The sequence below is a fragment of the Lissotriton vulgaris genome, chromosome 2_1 (assembly GCF_964263255.1).
Source record: "Lissotriton vulgaris chromosome 2_1, aLisVul1.2, whole genome shotgun sequence".
Taxonomy (NCBI): domain Eukaryota; kingdom Metazoa; phylum Chordata; class Amphibia; order Caudata; family Salamandridae; genus Lissotriton; species Lissotriton vulgaris.
This window is the reverse complement of record NC_141687.1, coordinates 766,977,134-766,995,577: the sequence shown is the minus strand read 5'-3', so window position 1 is coordinate 766,995,577 and position 18,444 is coordinate 766,977,134. Positions and strand designations below refer to the sequence as shown.

At 53.6% G+C, this 18,444-nt stretch overlaps 1 protein-coding gene across 7 annotated transcripts in view; it reads right to left on the bottom strand.

The window, feature by feature from the left end:
* The window catches only part of UBR3 (ubiquitin protein ligase E3 component n-recognin 3), a 2,118,328-nt gene that overhangs the window by 603,670 nt on the left and 1,496,214 nt on the right, over positions 1–18,444 (bottom strand). For 4 of the 7 annotated variants that reach the window (XM_086956098.1, XM_086956102.1, XM_086956100.1 and 1 more), the window contains one exon: positions 11,702–11,914. In XM_086956098.1, coding sequence (XP_086812224.1) covers positions 11,702–11,914 — 213 coding nt within the window. The remainder of the gene's footprint in view (positions 1–11,701; positions 11,915–18,444) is intronic. The other 3 variants (XM_086956099.1, XM_086956101.1, XM_086956104.1) reach the window with 1 other exon arrangement.

The following is an 18,444-nucleotide window of genomic DNA, read 5'->3' as shown; positions in this document are numbered from 1 at the left end:
CCATTCGAGTACGACAGCGCTTTCTTCCAGCAGGTCAAGGCCACGTGCAGGAGGGGGTGGCAGTCCCCAGGAATTCTAGCATTGGGCAAGAGGAGGGAGTGCAGGTCTCCCCGCGCCAGTTTGTCCTCCGTGTAAGCGATCTCATGCAAGTCCCTGCCCCCCACCCATCGGGTCAGCCATTGGAGTTGGCTGGCATAGTAGTAACTGCGCAGGTCCGGCACTCCCAGTCCGCCCTGCCTAGTATTTAGTTGCAGTTTTTTAAGGCTGATCCGCCTCCTCCCCGAGCCCCAGATAAGGGTGATCAATAATGTATTCAGTGAGGTAAATATCTGACGCGGCAGCAGAACCGGTAGGTTCACAAAATAATACAGAATGCGGGGAAGGAGGACCATCTTCGAGACCGCCACTCGTCCCATTACCGATAGGGGCAAGGATGTCCAGAAGCCCACGCTACCTCGTATGCCAGTAATGGCCTTACGGATATTACCGTCAATCTGGGCCTCCGGGTCCCGGTAGACCTGTATTCCGAGATACTTGAACGTGGTCGGTGCCACTTGTATGTCGTAGGTCCCGAACTGTATGAGGGGAGGTCGTTGGCCATCTCGAAAGAAGAAGCCCAGGGATTTCCCTGGATTTATAGCCAGCCCAGATATGTCCTCAAATCGCCTGAAGATATCCGCCAGAGACGAGTGGTCTCCTCGCAGGTTTCGGAGGAACACCAGGATGTCGTCGGCATATATTGAAGTCATGTGGTCGGTGCCCCCCACCGGTATGCCATCCTCCGCAGCTCTGTTGCGAAGCGCAATAGCCAGGGGCTCCAGCGTCAACACAAACAGTAGTGGCGACAATGGGCAGCCCTGACGGGTGCCCCTGTGGACTCCATAACTGTCCGAAGTGTGCCTTCCTGTGCGCGCCCTGGCCGTCGGACCCGTATATAATAAACGGATCCATTTGATCAGGGCTTCCGGGAAACCAAAGCGGTGTAAGACTTCGAACATGAAATTCCACGTCAAAGAGTCAAACGCCTGACGGAGGTCTAGGGCTATGCAGCCCGCGTGTGGCAGATTGTGGGGTGTAGTCGTCATGAGGGCGTGGAGTCGCCTCGAGTTTTGGGAGGTACTCCTCTCTGGGAGGAAGCCGCATTGATCGGTATGGATCAGGCCAGGGAGGTGATGTTGGATCCTCAAGGCAATAGCTTTACTGAGAATCTTATACTCCGTGGAGAGCATAGAGAGGGGCCTGTAGTTACCTACATCCTGAGGGTCCCTACCGGGTTTCGGGATCGAAATCACCAAGGCCTGCATGGTGGTAGCCGGGAGATGGCCAGCCTCGTACGCAGTGAGGTATATTTTCTCCAGAACAGGGGCCAACACATCAGTATATGATTGATAAAATTCCCCTGGTAGGCCATCCATACCCGGGGTTTTACCCCGGTTAAGTGAGTGGATCGCTACCTTTATTTCCTGCTGTGTTATAGGCCCGGCTAGAGCCGCCTGGACTCCCGGGGCCAGCACTGGGAGCGTCAAGTCATCCAGGAATTCCGTCATTTCGTCCCTGTCCTCGACAGAGGGGGGAGCATAGAGGGTCTCCAGGTGTGTCTTAAACACAGTATTAATACCCATTTGAGTGTGTATCAGATCACCTGCCGCGTTCCGGATAGACGTTATTGTAGGGCTCTCAGGGGCATCCCGGACCAGCCGGGCGAGCAGAGCACCGGACCTATCTGCCTCTGACTGTTGCCGTTTCAAATAGGCTCCGTAGTCCATCACCCTCAGGGTCTCCAGTAGTTCAGCATGTTCGATATTACACTGCTGCAGATCCGGTCGGCGGTCAGGGTCCTGCCCCACCGCATTTTCCAGGTCACTTAACCGCGTCTCTACCTCGCACAGTTTACTATGGATCTCCTGTCTGGCTCCCACCAGGCGGCCTATAGCAGCCCCCCGAATTACGGTTTTCATTGCGTCCCACACCACTAAGTTCGAGGACGCAGAGTCCCAGTTTGTATCGAAGTAGCCAGTTAAGGCCTCAGCTATATATGAGTGAAACGGGCCATCCGCAAGCAACGCAGGGTTAAGCCTCCAGGTAGGGACAGGCGAGGGTATTCTACCCCAGTGTAAGTCGAGTGTCAACGGCCGGTGGTCCGAGAACGTTTTAGCCAGATAATCTGCTGCGTCGCATCTGGCCGCGAGAGAGCTGGAGCATACAAATCTGTCCAGTCTGGTGTGCAGGTTGTGTACAGGGGAGTAGTATGAATATTCTTTATGTGTCGGGTGCAATGTGCGCCAGGTGTCAACCAATCCCCAGCCCCGAAGCCATGTTCCAAACAATTCAGATAGTTTATGTGTTCCCGCTGCCTGAAGGGGGGGGTGTGACCTATCAAGGGTCACATCTAAGACCATGTTCCAGTCACCTCCCAGTATCCAGGGGACGTCCGCCCAGTCCGCCAGAGCCCGGCCCATCTTAGCTAAAAACTTATCTTGGTCGAAATTCGGGGCGTAGATGCTGCCCAGCACTACCACTTCCCCGTCTAGGGTACCTCTCACTAGTACGTAGCGTCCTTGGTCGTCAGTCCGCCTCTCCAGTTCCACAAAAGGAGTACCATGACGTACCCATATCGTGGCCCCTCTGGAGAATGCAGAGTACGTGGTAGAGAATACAGTGCCTCTCCATTTCTTCCGCAGCAGGAGTGCTTCGGAGTGTGTCAAGTGTGACTCCTGTAAGAACACTATATGTGCCTTTTGTCGCAGCAGGAAAGCATGCACCCTGTGTCTCTTCTGCACTGCCCCCAGCCCTCTCACATTCCAGGTGACCAGCCTATACCTACCCTGTACGTCAGCCATAACCCCGTGTAGGTGTCGCAATGAGTGTTCCCATATGTCCCAGTGAGTGACTCGCCCGTGTCAACCAGGAGACAGTACCCACCCTATCCCAAACCCCAACTGTGGAGGCGCAGCCTCTGAACTCCGCTGTGCCGAACAATAAACTGTGTAACATAATAAAACAGATAACGTTGCATACGCTAGTGGGGGGTCGGCCAAGCTCTGGCCGTGTCCTTAGTGCCATGCCCGATCAAGCCGTCGGCTCAACGGCGCCGCTGGGAGAGTTCCATCAGAATTATTCGACAAGTGTAGCCACATCTCGTGGAAGGGGGGGGAAAGAGGAAGGGGGCAGGGGGGGGGGGAATACAGGGGTGGCCCCATACTGGTGCAGCCAGTGAACAGCTGCCAAGCGCCACAGGATCATAGGAGATACAGGGTTCATATCTCGCAGTCTTCACACCCGAGGCTCCCACCCCACCCAAGGGTGGGGCACGTAGTGTCCGCCATCAGAGAAGGGCCACACATATTGCCAGAGCAAACACAGTCCACCTCTCTCCCCCTCCCCCCACCGCCCCCCCCCAATCTACACATAAAAGGATATTGTGGTGTACTCAAGCTTTTTAGGTCTAGTCCACAGGAGGTATTACTCTTGGGCATTGTCCATGAGGTCGTCCGCGGTTCTAGGTGTCACCGTCGGGAACAGGACCATACTATTGTCCGAGTCCGAGTGGACTGTGCTATCTTCGGTATCCGTATGAATTGCCTCCCGGTCCTCCCTGAAGGTGCCCACCGCTGCCACTGCCTCCATCTGTCCCTGCTTTTGCTGATGGGCAGTCGGTTTACGCTGTCTTGGGTGAGTGCGTCGGGTGCCGTCCCCGTTGTCTTCCTGATTCTGGCCATCTTTGGACCCAGCATCCGTAGAATCCTGTGTCGGGTCCAGCCGTTCCTCAATGTCCATCACCTCCATCCACTCTTCCACATCTGTGGGACTTTCGAAAAAGTGAGTTTTCTTGTCATGGATCACCTTCAGGCGCGCAGGGAACAGTAAGGCATACCGTAACTTCGCCTTTTGGAGTTTCTGTTTCACCTCATAGTATGATGACCGTTGTTTTTGCACTTGAGTGGTGTAGTCTGGGTATAATGATATTCTTTTATTCTCCCACGGTATGACCGATTTTATTCTGGCCTGGTTTAACAGCATGTCTCTGTCCCGGTAATTCAGGATCCGGACAATAAGCGGTCTTGGCGGTTGGCCCGGTTTAGGTTGTCCTGTTGGGATCCTATGGGCTCTCTCGACACAAAAGAACGGTGAAAGGCCTTCAGGGGCGACGTTATCTTGGAACCATTGTTCCATGAACTCCGCCGGGCGGGATCCCTCGCTTCGTTCCGGCAGGCCAATAACGCGGATGTTATTGCGTCGATTACGCCCTTCCGCATCCTCCACGCGTTCCATCAGGGTCTTGACTTGACGCACAAGTTACTACTTGTGTAACGATATATCTGTAAGAGACATTAGTTAGTGATAGATTCCTTACCTTAGAATATCCCCAGGCGTCAGACTGGATCCGGAAATTTTTGCGTAGCAATACCCCTGCGCGCTGTTAGGCGTCGTCTGCGGCTCCGCGTCCGTCGTCGGCGTCGTGAGCGCCGGGATGACGTCATCGGAGTATATAGACGGCGCCCATGCGCGCTGACGTCAGTTCTGATAACACAGCTTTTCCGCGCCAGATACGCAGAGCCATGATAGAACTAACACTGGTGCCATTGAAACTAGGGCCCTGAAAGGGGATGACCTTAACCCTAAATATCGGTTCGCAGAACGGGGAGGATGGGAGGGCGGTAAGGAATCTATCACTAACTAATGTCTCTTACAGATATATCGTTACACAAGTAGTAACTTGTGCATCTGAAAGAGACACGTTAGTGATAGATTCCTTACCTTAGAATAGATACCCCAGCAATACCAACCCCGGTGGTGGGTCTGCGAACCAATATCACACCAGAAAGTCCTGGAGGACGGAACGGCCAAAGAAGCCATCCCTCCGGACTTGGCTGTCCAGGCAGTAGTGTCTTGCGAACGTGTGCAGCGAGGCCCACGTGGCTGCCTGACAGATGTCCTGCAGGGGGACACCGCGGCCCAGGGCAGTTGTCGTTGCCGTGGCCCGAGTGGAGTGAGCCCGCAATCCAGCTGGGGGCTCCTTCCTCGCCATGGAGTAGCATGCTTGGATGCACAAGATGATCCACCTGGAGATGGTCCTCTTGTGTACAGCCTTTCCCTTCTTCGCGCCCACGTAACCAACGAAGAGCTGGTCATCCACCCGGAATTGGCGAGTGCGGTCCAGGTAGTAGGAGAGCGCACGTTTTGGATCCAGACGGTGGAGCCTCTCCTCCTCTTTCGAGGGATGCGGAGGCGGAAAGAAGGTGGGCAAGGTGATGGACTGCCCGATGTGGAAGGCCGTGACAACCTTGGGCAGAAAGGAAGGTCGTGTACGCAACACCACCTTATCAGGATGAACAGACAGGAAAGGCGGAGAAGAAGAAAGAGCCTGGAGCTCACTCACCCTCCTGGCAGAGGTGATGGCAACCAGGAAGGCCGTCTTCAGCGTAAGGAGGCGAAGAGGACAGTTATGAAGTGGCTCAAAGGGAGCACACATCAGATAGGTGAGAACAAGGTTCAAGTCCCACTGAGGCATCACGAAGGGAACAGGAGGGAACATGTGCGTGATGCCCTTCAGAAATCTACTCACTATAGGGGACTTGAACAAAGAAGGCTGATCAGGTAGCCTCAAGAAGGCTGAAAGAGCCGAGAGATACCCTTTAAGAGTGCCCAGAGCAGAGCCCTGCTGGGCAAGGGAAAGAAGAAAGAGCAGCACTTCCGAAAGGGGTGCAGAGAGGGGATCCACAGCCTTTGCTGCGCACCATGCCACAAATCTATTCCACCGGCAGGCGTATACCGACTTAGTGGAGGGACGCCTGGCTGCCAGAATGATGTCACAGACTTCGGGAGGCAAGTCAAATGGCCTCAACTGCCGCCGCTCAATCTCCAAGCTTGTAGGTGGAGACTGGACAGGTTCGGGTGCAGGACCGTCCCCTGCTGCTGCGACAGAAGGTCCTCCCGAAGAGGCAGACGTATCGGGGGATCGACTGACATGCTGAGTAGCTCGGGATACCAGTATCTTCGAGCCCAGTCCGGAGCCACAAGGATAACTTGGGCCCGGTCGCGCTTGATCTTCTTCAGCACTCTGGGCAGAAGTGGTATAGGCGGAAAGGCGTACAACAGGCCGCAGCTCCACTCGCGACGAAAAGCGTCTCCGAGCGAGTGCCGCCTTGGAAACTCCAACGCGCAGAACTGCTGACATTGCGCGTTCTCTTCTGTGGCGAATAGATCTAACCAAGGCTCTCCCCACTGTCGAAAGAGACCTTGCGCCACGTCCGAGTTCAGACGCCATTCGTGATCCATCATGCACCGGCGGCTGAGTTCGTCCGCCCTGGCATTCAGAGAACCTGCCAGGTGTTGAACCACCAGAGTCACGCCCTGATGTTCCAGCCACTGCCAGAGGCGCAGAGCCTCCTGGCAAAGGGTCCACGACCCCACACCGCCCTGTTTGTTGCAGTACCACATGGCGGTGGTGTTGTCGGTGAACACTTGCACCACGCTCCCCCTGACAGAGGGGAGGAATGCCTTCAGTGCAAGACGAATCGCCCGCAGCTCCAGAAGGTTGATGTGGAGCCGGGACTCCGCCGGAGACCAGAGGCCTCTGATCTCCGCCTCTCCCATGTGGCCTCCCCAGCCCTGGAGGGACGCGTCCGTCACAACTACGTGCTCCGGCTGGGGTAGAGAGAGGGGTCTGCCACTGACCCAGTCGCGGTCCGTGAGCCACCACTGCAGGTGCTTCGCAGTGCCCTCCGAGATCAGGACATGATCGGACAGGTTGCCCTGATGCTGGGCCCACTGAAACTTCAGGTCCCACTGCAGAGCCCGCATCCGCCACCTGGCGTGACGCACCAGAAGGATGCAGGAGGCCATCAGTCCCAGAAGCCGCAGCGTCAACCTGACCGAGACCCGGGATAACGGCCCGAAGACAGGAATCAGAGCCTGAATATCCCGAACCCGCTGCTCGGGTGGGTAAACCCGAAACTGCGCCGAGTCGAGAACCGCTCCGATGAAAAGGAGCTTCTGAGAGGGACACAGGTGTGACTTCGGCACATTGATGGAGAACCCCAGCAAGTGCAGGAGGTCGGCCGTAGTCTGGAGGTGGCTGACGACTGTCTGGGGCGAGCCCGCCTTCAACAACCAGTCGTCGAGGTAGGGGAAGACTGACACCCCTTGCCTGCGCAGATGGGCTGCGACCACCGCCATCACCTTCGTGAACACCCGTGGGGCGCTGGTAAGGCCGAAGGGGAGCACGGTAAACTGAAAGTGCTCGTGGCCTACCGTGAACCGCAGGTAACGCCGGTGGGCCGGCAGGACGGGGATGTGGAAATAGGCGTCCTGCAAGTCCAACGCTACCATCCAGTCTCCTGGGTCCAGGGCAGCCAGGACCTGAGCCAAAGTGAGCATCTTGAACTTCTCCGTACGGAGGAAGCCGTTCACGTTCCGCAGATCCAAGATAGGGCGTAGGCCCCCTTTGCCCTTCTTGGGTACCAGAAAGTAGTGGGAGTAACAGCCACGTCCTACTTCTGGCCCAGGAACGCGCTCGATGGCCCTCTTGGCCAAGAGGGCCGAAACTTCCTCTTGCAGAAGTCGCAAGTGATCCCCCGACACACGGTGGCATTGAGGTGGCATGGATGGAGGGGAAGACTCGAAGGGGAGGGAGAAACCCCTTCGGACAATTTGCAGCACCCACCTGTCCGAAGTGACTGTATGCCAGTGGGAGAGGTGATGGCGAACCCTGCCTCCCACAGGCGTCACATGGGCCTGAAAACTCGGACTAGGAAGGTTTTGAGGCGGGGGCTGCTGAGGGAGGTGTGGACTGGCCTCGCCGCTGGCCCCGACCACCGCCACGGCGGTTCCCACGGCCGCCACCGCGGTGCTGAACATTCTGCGGCGCGTGGCTGACGGTCCGTGGTGGGGCGCCCCTTCCGTGGCCACGAAAGGAGCGAAAGGCACCCGATTGCTGGCGTGGGGCCGCAAGGCCCAAGGACTTGGCCGTGGCCCTGGAGTCCTTAAAACGTTCCAGCGCATGGTCTGCCTTGTCGCCGAAGAGGCGACGGCCATCAAACGGCATGTCCATGAGAGTGGCCTGGACATCGGCCGAGAAATTGGCGGACCTCAACCAGGCGTGGCGTCGAACCGCCACCGTCGTTGCCATCGCCCTGCCCAGTGAGTCCGTGGTATCCAGCCCACACCGGATGGAAAAGCGTGCTGCATCTCGGCCGTCCGCAAGGGTTTGGCTGAGTTTAGCCCTGACCTCCTCAGAGCATTGTGGCAGCACCTCCGCAACCGTGTCCCACAGAGTGTGGGTGTAGCGGCCCAAGAGACAGTTGGTGTTGACTGACCGGAGCCCTAGGCTCACAGACGAGAAGACCTTCTTCCCGAACTGCTCATATCTCTTGGATTCCCGATCGGGCGGGGCCGTCGGGAATGCGGTCTGGGAAGTGGAGGCCTGGATGACCAGGCTCTCGGGGGTGGGGTGGGTGGACAAAAAGCAAGGGTCGCCCGGTGCCGGGCGGTAGCGTCTGGCCACGTTCCTATCCACAGGGGGACCTGTGGCGGGCTTGGACCAAGTGCCCAGCAGAACGTCACACAAGGCCTCATTGAACGGCAGAAGGGGCTCCGCGGAGCCGGACTGCTGTTTGAGCACCTCAGTGAGGAGATTAGTCCTCACGGCCGCGACGGGAAGCTCAAGGTTTAGGGCCTTAGCTGCCTTCGTCAACACTACACCATAAGCAGAACCCGCCTCCGAAGCCACAGTCGGGGGCGATGTAAATCCAGTGTCTGGCGAAGTGTCAATACCACTGGCCTCCCCAAGCTCATATGTCCAGTCCTGATGTGACTGGCAATCACGTGCCAGAGGGTCCTCGGACCCCTCCCATTGCTCCTCGTCACCCAGCTCCTGGAGACCAGGATGAACAGCCAGGGCCTCCTCGTGGAGATAGAATTCTCCGACGGCCGACGGAATCGGCGCCCAGCGGCGCCCCTCCGACGCCTGAGGCGGACCGTAGGAAGCATTGGGGTCGGCAACCACTACGGTAACCGGGGACGACACCTGAAGGGACGGCGCCGGTGAGGTCGTAAGGTCGACCGGCGAGGTCCCGGATCCGGAGCCGGATCCAGCGAGGTCGCGCGGCGCCGGGACCGAAGTCGCCAGCGGCGCCGGGCCCGAAGAACCCGACGTCGTCGGGGCCGAAGCGCCCGACCCGGAAGGACCTGCAGACGGAGCCGATCGGCCCGAAGGCGCCACGGGAACCGACTGAGGAGGGAGGGCCCTCATGGCCATGAGGTACCTCTCGACCTCCTCCTGCGACGCGCCGTGCCCAGGGACCCGAAGGTGTGGGGCAGGCGGCGACGCTTGCGACTCCCGCGGAGCCGCGTGGGCGGTGTCGCCCGAACCCCCGGCCGCATCGAGCGAGCGTCGGGGCGGGTCGGAGGACCGATGGTGTCGCTCCGACCTCTCATGCCTCTTACCTGAGGACTTGGATCCAGACGATCGGTGACCACTCCCGGAGCGTCGATGACTCCGACCTCGCGACCTGTCCCTCGACCTCCCGTGGGACCGGGACCGGGACCTGGAGCGGCGCGGGGCCGACTGCCTCAGCTCGAGACGCTTGCGGGACCGCTCCCGCCTAGCCTTCGACGTCAGGGCCCGGCAGTCGTCACAGGTTCGATCGTCGTGGTCGAGGCCTAAGCACTTCAGGCACCGGCGATGGGGGTCCGTGACCGACATGAGTCGGCCGCACTTCGAGCAAGGCTTGAACCCGGGCATCCCTGGCACCGATAGTCGAGTAAGTGACCAAATAGAGGATCAAAAAGATCAAAAAGTTTTCAGTCAAAAAGTGACTGGGGGTAGAGCTTCTTCCGGATCTGCGCTAGCTGGCGCGGAAAAAAGAAGAACTGACGTCAGCGCGCATGGGCGCCGTCTATATACTCCGATGACGTCATCCCGGCGCTCACGACGCCGACGACGGACGCGGAGCCGCAGACGACGCCTAACAGCGCGCAGGGGTATTGCTACGCAAAAATTTCCGGATCCAGTCTGACGCCTGGGGATATTCTAAGGTAAGGAATCTATCACTAACGTGTCTCTTTCAGATGCTGAATCAGCTGGATGGAGTCCGTGTGCTCCGCCACCGCCGGGGCAATTTCAGCCAGCGACAGACCATGATCCTCAACTTTGTCCGCTAATTTCTCATGGTCCGCCTTAAGCAAGGAGAGATTAGTGGTGAGGGTACCCATCTGCGTCTCCATCACAGCTCTGGAGTCCCTGATCTCTTTAAGTATAAGGTCCAGCTTATCACCTTGCTGACTCTCTGAAAGGGTGGAAGCCAGCGTCAGCGGCGCAGAGCCCCCGGGGTTCACATCTGGAGCAGGGCCCACGCCTGGCCCCTCCTTGCCCTCCGCGTTCTTCAAGCCTTTGCGCCCCATGTTAAGCGCCCGGTGTCCAGACGGCGGTAGGGTCGCGTCCGCAGGCGATCACCAGCCGTCCGAGGTTCGTCTGTTGCCCCCCTGCAGGTCGCCCCCAGCATCCACTACCTGGGGTAGCCGGCGAAGGCCGCCTTGGCCCTGCTAAGGGGGGGGGGGGGGGGGGGGGGGGGGCGCTCAGCTAATAGGGGCGTTGGGGCCCACCGCAGCGCCGCTCACCCTGAGGCGCTATCTCCTTCTCTCTCCTGCCAGCTCACAGCAAGGGCCCAAGAACAGCAGCAGGGTCTAGTGGGTGCCACCCCGTCCGAATCAGCCACACCGGTCCGGTGCCTCGTGACTAGGGCCCAGCCGGCAATGGAGTAGTTATGTCGCTCCGGGGGTAGGATCAGCTCCCCTCCAGGCGTCCCGGTCTCCAGCTCGCCCCAGGGGGAGGCCCAGACACCACCTCGCTGCAGCCGGGCTATCAGGGCGTCCCGGCCGGACCCGTTCCTCAGTCCAGGGGTCCCTGCCGAATGTAGTCCGCCCTCAGCTGGATGTGGGGCAGCAGCGCCACACCTGGCCCCTCCGCACCTCCCCGGACCTCTCACCTTCGGCCCTCGCGGGCAGGGGGTAGCTCAGCCGGCGGGAACACACGGATCACAGCACTCCGGCGCCTCAGTCCGCCGCTCAAGGCCGTCCGCAGTCTCCGTCTTTTCCCCCGGCACCCGGGGTCGCAGGGTGTCGCCTGCCTTTCTCGGCTGTCGCGGGGTCGGGGTTCCCGATCCAGGGGTGCACTTCCGGTCACGGGGCCCCCGGCGCGCCGCCACCTTCCAGCCCTCGTCCTCCGGGCACCGCTGCTACTCGAGTCCCCCGGTCCGCAGCGTGACACCAGGCCTCACCCCCGACCACGGCGTAACTCCGAGGCACCAGCCGCCAGAGCCCCAGGATTTTCAGCGAGGCAGGCGGGGTGCAGGATCTGTAGGACACAGCTGCACTCGGACGGAATCGGCCCCTCGGCGTGGGCGACAGGATCGTTTCTCCCCCAGCGGCATCGGAGCACTAGCAAACTCCGTCCGCCATGTTGGCCAGCTAGCCACGCCCCCTACACAATCTTTATCTTTAACACACAAAAATAAAATACAGTTTATAAAGTCAGCAGATTCAAAAGTTTGTTTTAAGTATGTTGCATACAGAGGCTGCCTCACAGTATAGTGCACTATGCAAATGTTGCCACAATCAATTAATGTTATTCACAAAAAATAAAAGATGATGGAAAACAATAACAAATAGATGCAAATTAACAAGGATCCAATTGCCTTACACTGATGCTTACGGGGAAAGTTCCCAACTGTTCTTGAAGTTCCTCCACCTCTTCGATAAGATCTTGCATACTTTTGCTGCTCTGACATTGCCATATGCATTTTTCCATGTGGTTTCCAGGATAGCAAGGTAGGACACTGTTGGCAAACTGCCTGCAGAGCGGGCATGTGAATTCTCCTTTGTCAACTGAAAACCCCTGGAAGACTTGGTCATTCTAAACAGAAAAAAAAAGAAAAGTTACTTTAACGATGAGTGTAGTTGCTTGGACCTCAGTTCCTGCCAATTATCTAAGTGTGACGACTCATAATACTGGGGAGGATCAGAAAGTATACCTAGTAACAATATCAAATCAAAAAACAAAAAAGAAGATGGTTAATACCAGTTTTTTGTTTCTGTCTACACGATTGTCCTTACCATGGACATCAACACAGTCTGCCTATTAACCGTCTCTAGGATGTTTCTAGTGACCAGAGTAATATCAAACCAATAAGAGGAGCAAGGAAAAGAATTACGAGTCCATAGTAGGTGATAATGCCGGGCAAGTTTATTGATGCAATTGTGACAGGAGGGTCCTCTGCCTGCAATTCCTGAGGTGCAAGATTCTAGCCCTCTAACAAATCTAACACACAGGGATGAGACTGGCTTACCAAAAAACTGTTATTTTGTTTTGTATGAATGAGTACATGGCATGGATAAATTGGTGGATAAAATATATGAGACATGTTAAGGCCTGATGAAAGCTAGATGACCATTTAGGCAATAACTTTAACGAGCTGATACATGTTGACAAGTGGACGGAGGAACCACTGATGCTTCAGACATGTCCAATTCCTGTTTTCAGCCAGCCATACGGTTTCAGAGAAATAAAGAGTGCAGGATGCTATGGAAACCTAAAGGAATTTTAATTATAATTATTGCTGTTTCAATAGTAGATTTACCCACAACACCAAGGTGCTCCCACCAAAAGGGTTGAACCCAGCTGGTATGAACTTTTATACTGTATGAGGACTCAATGATGAAGCATGTTACATCATCAGTAAGTGTATGAGAGTATTGGACCTAGGGAACACCCAAGTCACATAGGGTAGCTTGGCACTAAGAAGCAAGGCCTAATTCCAAAGTATATGTGCTAAGTTTGCGTCACACCCATCAGTAAAATCACCTCCATCCACTCAAAAAGGACACTACACCAATATTTTGTAGGAAAATACGCTCCGGTTTATAAAAATATTATATTTACTCTCCTACTTCTTTATTTCATTTCTCAGTACAGAATTTCATCTTAAACATTGTTACCACCAACTACTCAAGGCTTGAGATAAACCATCACTTTTCAATTTGAACAATAGAAATTATTAAAAGGAAAGGTTCTCAGAAAACTCCATCTGTCTCCTATATAAGTTCAGGTTGCCTCCGTGCTTCCATGTGAGGGTGGCTTTGTATATTTTCCCTGCTGCACCAAGGAACAATGTTTTTTATAACCCCCAATTGACTGTTCCAAGAACGCTCTCCTCTATTCCTGAAACAAGAAGGTTTATTTGCTAATACCACAATAAGTAGCCTTCAATGTATGCAATGGGGAAATTGGGCCATTTGAGGAAGTCTGGAAGGCTTCTGGGATAGTTTACCCACTCCTTTAGTGACAATGGCTGAAAGGAACTTCTCCTGGGGTCCCTAGATTAGGAGTTCCCCACTCTTCCACCTTCCCCAACACACTCCTTACTTTCGTGCTGGGCCTCAGTGGCCAAAGTCTTGGAACGCCGGGGCGGGGGAAACACACCCGCAAGTCTGCAAGTGTCGGCTGCCTCTTTCTCTCCGCCTTGTCCACCCGGCCAGCCGCTCGTTCTCAGAGCGGGTACTGGGGAGGCGATTATACCAGCTGAGGTGAGCCGAAGACGTCTCCCGCCAGCTTCCTCCTCTCGCGCGGTCTCCGCCCCACTTGAGGGAAGACAGCTCATCTGAGCAGGCGCGAGAGACCAGTGGCTCCACACCCGGGCCCGCTCAGCTACTGCGGATCTCCTTCCCTTGCTCCGCCTCTCTTCAGGATCAGCGCTCGCTCCGCTGGGCCTGCGCAGTTCGGGAAAGTGATTTCTTGACGCGGAGCCTTCAAACCCCTGTCGCCGGCCTAGGGGAGAATGGAGCTGCTTTCGCCACCCGGCCAAACCACCCGTCGATACTGCCCCAGGCACTTGGGCTTTAGCCTCCCTCCTGGGTGAATCCACTACTCCTATCGTGGCAGATCGTTACCTCAGGTACGGGGGGGGGGGTTTGTCGATATGCCGGATGAAGCCTTTACGCTCTCAGTTCATGTGGGCAACTGACAGAGGGGTTCTCAGGACTCAACTCCTCCGTTACAATCCTTCCTTCTGTCTATTCCTCCCCTCCTTGAGTCTCAATGAGGGCTTTTCTTTCTCGGCAGTGGACGGAGCTACACTCCAGTTCAGTCTCCCTCACCCACTCCAAATCCTTACTTCAAGGTGCTGGATCGGGTCAGGCGCCCAGGGTCTCCAGGATTACCTCGTGGCAGGGTCAAGTCAGTAACTACAAGGGGAGAGGGGTGGTGAAGCAGTAAGGAAGCGTCCCTACACTGGGAGATCAACCCTCTGCATATCCTACCCCCACCTTATGCTACAGCCTGTACTCCAGCTGACTCTCTCTGGTAAGGCAAAATGGCTGCACTGCAGCTGGCCTTTTATAGGTCGGCCTCAAAAGGTCCAGAAGGGACCAGAAGGTTCTGGAAGGTCCCTATTCTAATCTATGGGTCCTGTCTAGCGGTGATCGTTATGGCAGTTAATGGCGACCATTTTGTGAGTCCCATACTTTCTAGTCAGAAAAGGCACCTAGGCCTCAGGTAAAAAACTATGAGGGCAAAAGAGCATCTATCCCCCAGGTCAACACCACAAAAATAATCCAGTGGGCACAAAAAGATTAAAAAGGGGTTATGAGGGGCAAAAAGGGGACAAAATAAATAAATAATTAGGAGGGACTACCCAAAGGGCAGACAGGTCTAACGGAGAGTCTGTTAAAAAACAGGAGTTTCTCCCTGTCATATAGAGACTAGGAGATGTTCCTCTATTTTTGATAGTAACTGATGACCAGTGAACACGCCGTTATATGCATTCTGAGTGAGGCATTAAGGAGGATGTTGGTTTTCTAATTATGCCTACCAAATAACATAAAATAATAAGAGTCACCACAAAAGGGATATATTTTTTTCCGACTCTTTCTTTTATCCGTCTGTTTTTAAATCCTCATTCTTTAAATAAATGAATATTGAGTTTCAGGAATGAACTATAATCATATAACTTCAGATCTTCAAGTATATTTGTTGATAGCCCTGAAGAAGAAGTTACTTACATTCAGTAACCCATTATCTGGTAAAGAAAATATCTAGCTGCAGATTTCTTACCTTTAAATTTCCCAGACGTCAGGCTGGACCCAGAAACTTTTGAGTGAGATGTACCCCTGCGCGCCATCAGGTGGCTCGGTTAGGCTCCGCGTGTTGTCATCGGCTCTGGTTAGCATCAGTTATGACGTCACAGTCACGTAATTACGCACCACCCAGGAATGCGGACGTTGGTTACTTTTCACTTTTCCACACCAGATGCGCACTGACGTGTGTGTGTAAATTAGAGCCCTGAAAAATGAAACAACCCTAGCCCTATCAAATGAGTCCACAAAGCGGGGAAGTATGGGTGGGTATGTAAGGAATCTGCAGCTAGATAGTTTCTCTACCAGAAAGTGCATTACCAAAGTGAAGTAACTCGTTCATCTGATAAACTTCTAGCTGCAGATTCTTTACCTTTGAATAGATACTCAACCATACCTTCATGGCAGTGGGCTGCAAGCAGATTTTCTAAACTAAAAAGTCCTGCAGGACTGAACTGGCAAAATGCCCGCCCCTGCGGACCAGACTGTCCAGGCTGTAGTGCTTGGCAAATGTGTGCAGAGATGCCCATGTTGCTGTCTGGCAGATGTCATGACTAGTACACCCCAAGCCAATGCCGTGGTCACAGCTTTTACTCTGGCAGAAAGGGCCAGTAAGCCCTCAGAAGGCTGCTTCCTGGCCAGGACGTAGCAGAGAACGACCCAGCATGAAATGGTCTGCTTCTTCACTGCCTGACCTTTTTTTAGCACCTAAGTGACCCACAAAGAGTTGCTCGTCCACCCGGAACTCTTCTGTGCGGTCAAGGTATAACGACAACACTCTTTCTGGATCCAGACGGTGGGGACACTCCTCTTCCTTAGAGGGCTGTGGGGGAGCAAAAAAGGTGGGCAACGTTACTGATTGATCCAGATGAAATGGGGTCACCACTTTTGGAAAGAATAAAGCTCTGGTGTGAAGCACTACCTTATCTACAAAAGTCATCATGTAGGGAGGCCAGCATGACAATGCCTGCAATTACCTCACCCTCCGGGCAGATGTTATCACCATCAGAAAGGCTGTCTTGATGATAAGCAGCCGGAGTGTACAATTATATAAATGTTTGAAGGGAGCACACATATGGTATGTATGTGAGAACCAAATTAAGGTCCGCCTGCAGCATGATAAAGGGTGTAGATGGAAGGATATTGTTACTTACCCAGTAAGCATCTGTTCTTCGCATGTAGAGCTGTAGATTCACATTGTTTGCATACTCCTGACATCTAGTGTTGGGTCCAGGCGTTTGCAAGTTGTTTTTCTTCGAAGAAGTCTTTCCAATCATGAGCTAGGTAACTCCTCCTTTCGGTGATAGTGCGCATGGGCATTGACTCCCTTGTTAGACTGTTTTCCCGCAGAGGGTGAGAATGGAGTTAGTGAAGGTAGATTAGAGATGTCCATGCGTATGTATGTATGTAGGTAAGAAGAACTGCAACAGGTATAGGTACCCGGGGAGGTGGGTGGGCGCATGTGAATCACAGCTCTAAATGCCAAGTACAGGTGCTTACTGGGTAGGTAACATTATTCCTTCGAGGCATGTGAGCTGCAGATCACTAGATCACATGCTTTGCATACACTATTCAGCAGCAAACTCAAAATGCAGTGTCTAACCTGTAGCTGTTGCAGTTGTTTAAAAAAGTGTTTTAAGTAATGCCTGACCTACATTAGCTTGCTGCCTCACTAACACATCTACACAATAATGTTTGGTGAATGTGTGCAGTGGAGACCATGTTGTTGCCTTACAGATGTCAGATAAGGGAATATTCCCTAAGAAGACCATATTAGCCCTTTTTTTGCAGGGTGGAATGCGCTGTAGGGGATATGGTCATGGTTCTTTTCGCTTTTACATGAAATGTTTGAATACATTTGACATTCCATCTTGCAATGCCTGATTTAGATATTGGATTGCCTTTTTGTGGTAGCGAAAAGGCAACAAAGAGCTGTTTTGTGTAGCGAAAATCTTTTGTTCTTTCCACATAATATAGTAGAGCTCTTCTAACATCTAATGTGTGTAGAACTCATTCTGCTACAGAATCAAGTTGAGGAAAGAACACGTTTAACTCAACTGATTGACTGATGTGAAAAGGAGAAACCACTTTAGGTAGAAATTTGGGATTGGTTCGAAGAACCACTTTGTTTTTATGACGTTGAAAGAAAGGTTCTTGTATAGTTAGAGCCTAGAGTTCACAAACTCTCCTTAAGGAAGTGATTGCGATAAGAAAAGTAACCTTCCAAGAGAGGAATTGTAAAGGACACCTGTGCATTGGTTTAAAAGGCAGGAATCATCAGCCTTGTAAGGACTATGTTTAAGTTCCATACTGGTGCAGGTGGAACTCTTGGCGGTATTGCTCTTTTTTGTCCTCTGCAAAGGCCTTAATCACTGGTACACTGAATAGAGATGTGTTGTCTGTTTAGTAAATATGCAGCTACATCTGCTAAATGCAAGCAAATGCATGTATAGGCTAGTCTAGATTGCTGTAAGTGTAAGAGGTAACAGATGATGTTCTGCACTGAGGCATCAAGGGGTTCGATATCATTATTGGTACAATAGATAACAAATCGTTTCCATTTTGCTGCATAACATGCCCTAGTAGTAGGTCTGCTAGCGTGTTTTAGGATGTTCATACAGTCAGGTGGTAATTGTAAATAACCAAAATCTATGACCCCAGGAGCCAAATTGCCAGGTTGAGTTCCTTAGGATTTGGATGCCTGATTTCTCGATGGCTCTGAGTGAGGAGACTGGAGTTGAGATGCAGCTTTTAGTGTGGAACTACTGAGAGCTCTAACAGGGTGGTGAACCAAGGTTGGCGTTCCCATGTCGGAGCTATGAAAATCAGTTAGAGGGACGTTTGTCTGAGCTTCCGAACTACCAGCTGAATGAGTGGGAGAGGTGGAAAAGCGTAAGCAAATATCCCTGATCAGTTCATCCATAGGGCATTGTCTTCGGAGAGCCATTGTGGGAATCTGGAGGCAAAGCTTTGGCATTTTGTGTTCTGAGCTGTGGCAAACAGGTCTGTGTGTGGAAATCCTCATTCCTGAAAGTAGGGAAGAAGAATCTGGGGATGAAGTTCCCACTCGTGGATTTGCTATCTCTGTCTGCTGAGAAGGCCTGCAATCTGATAGTTTACTCCTGGAAGATGTTCTTCTAGGAGATACATTTTTTTTATGTCTGACCCATTCTCAAATGGCTTGTGCTAGGTGTGACAGTTGGAGAGTGTGTGTGTCCCCTGTTTTTGTATATAATACATAGCTATCATGTTGTCTGTGCGCACTAACACAGTCTTGCCTGTTAGGTGAGGTTGAAAGGCTTTGAGCGCTACACA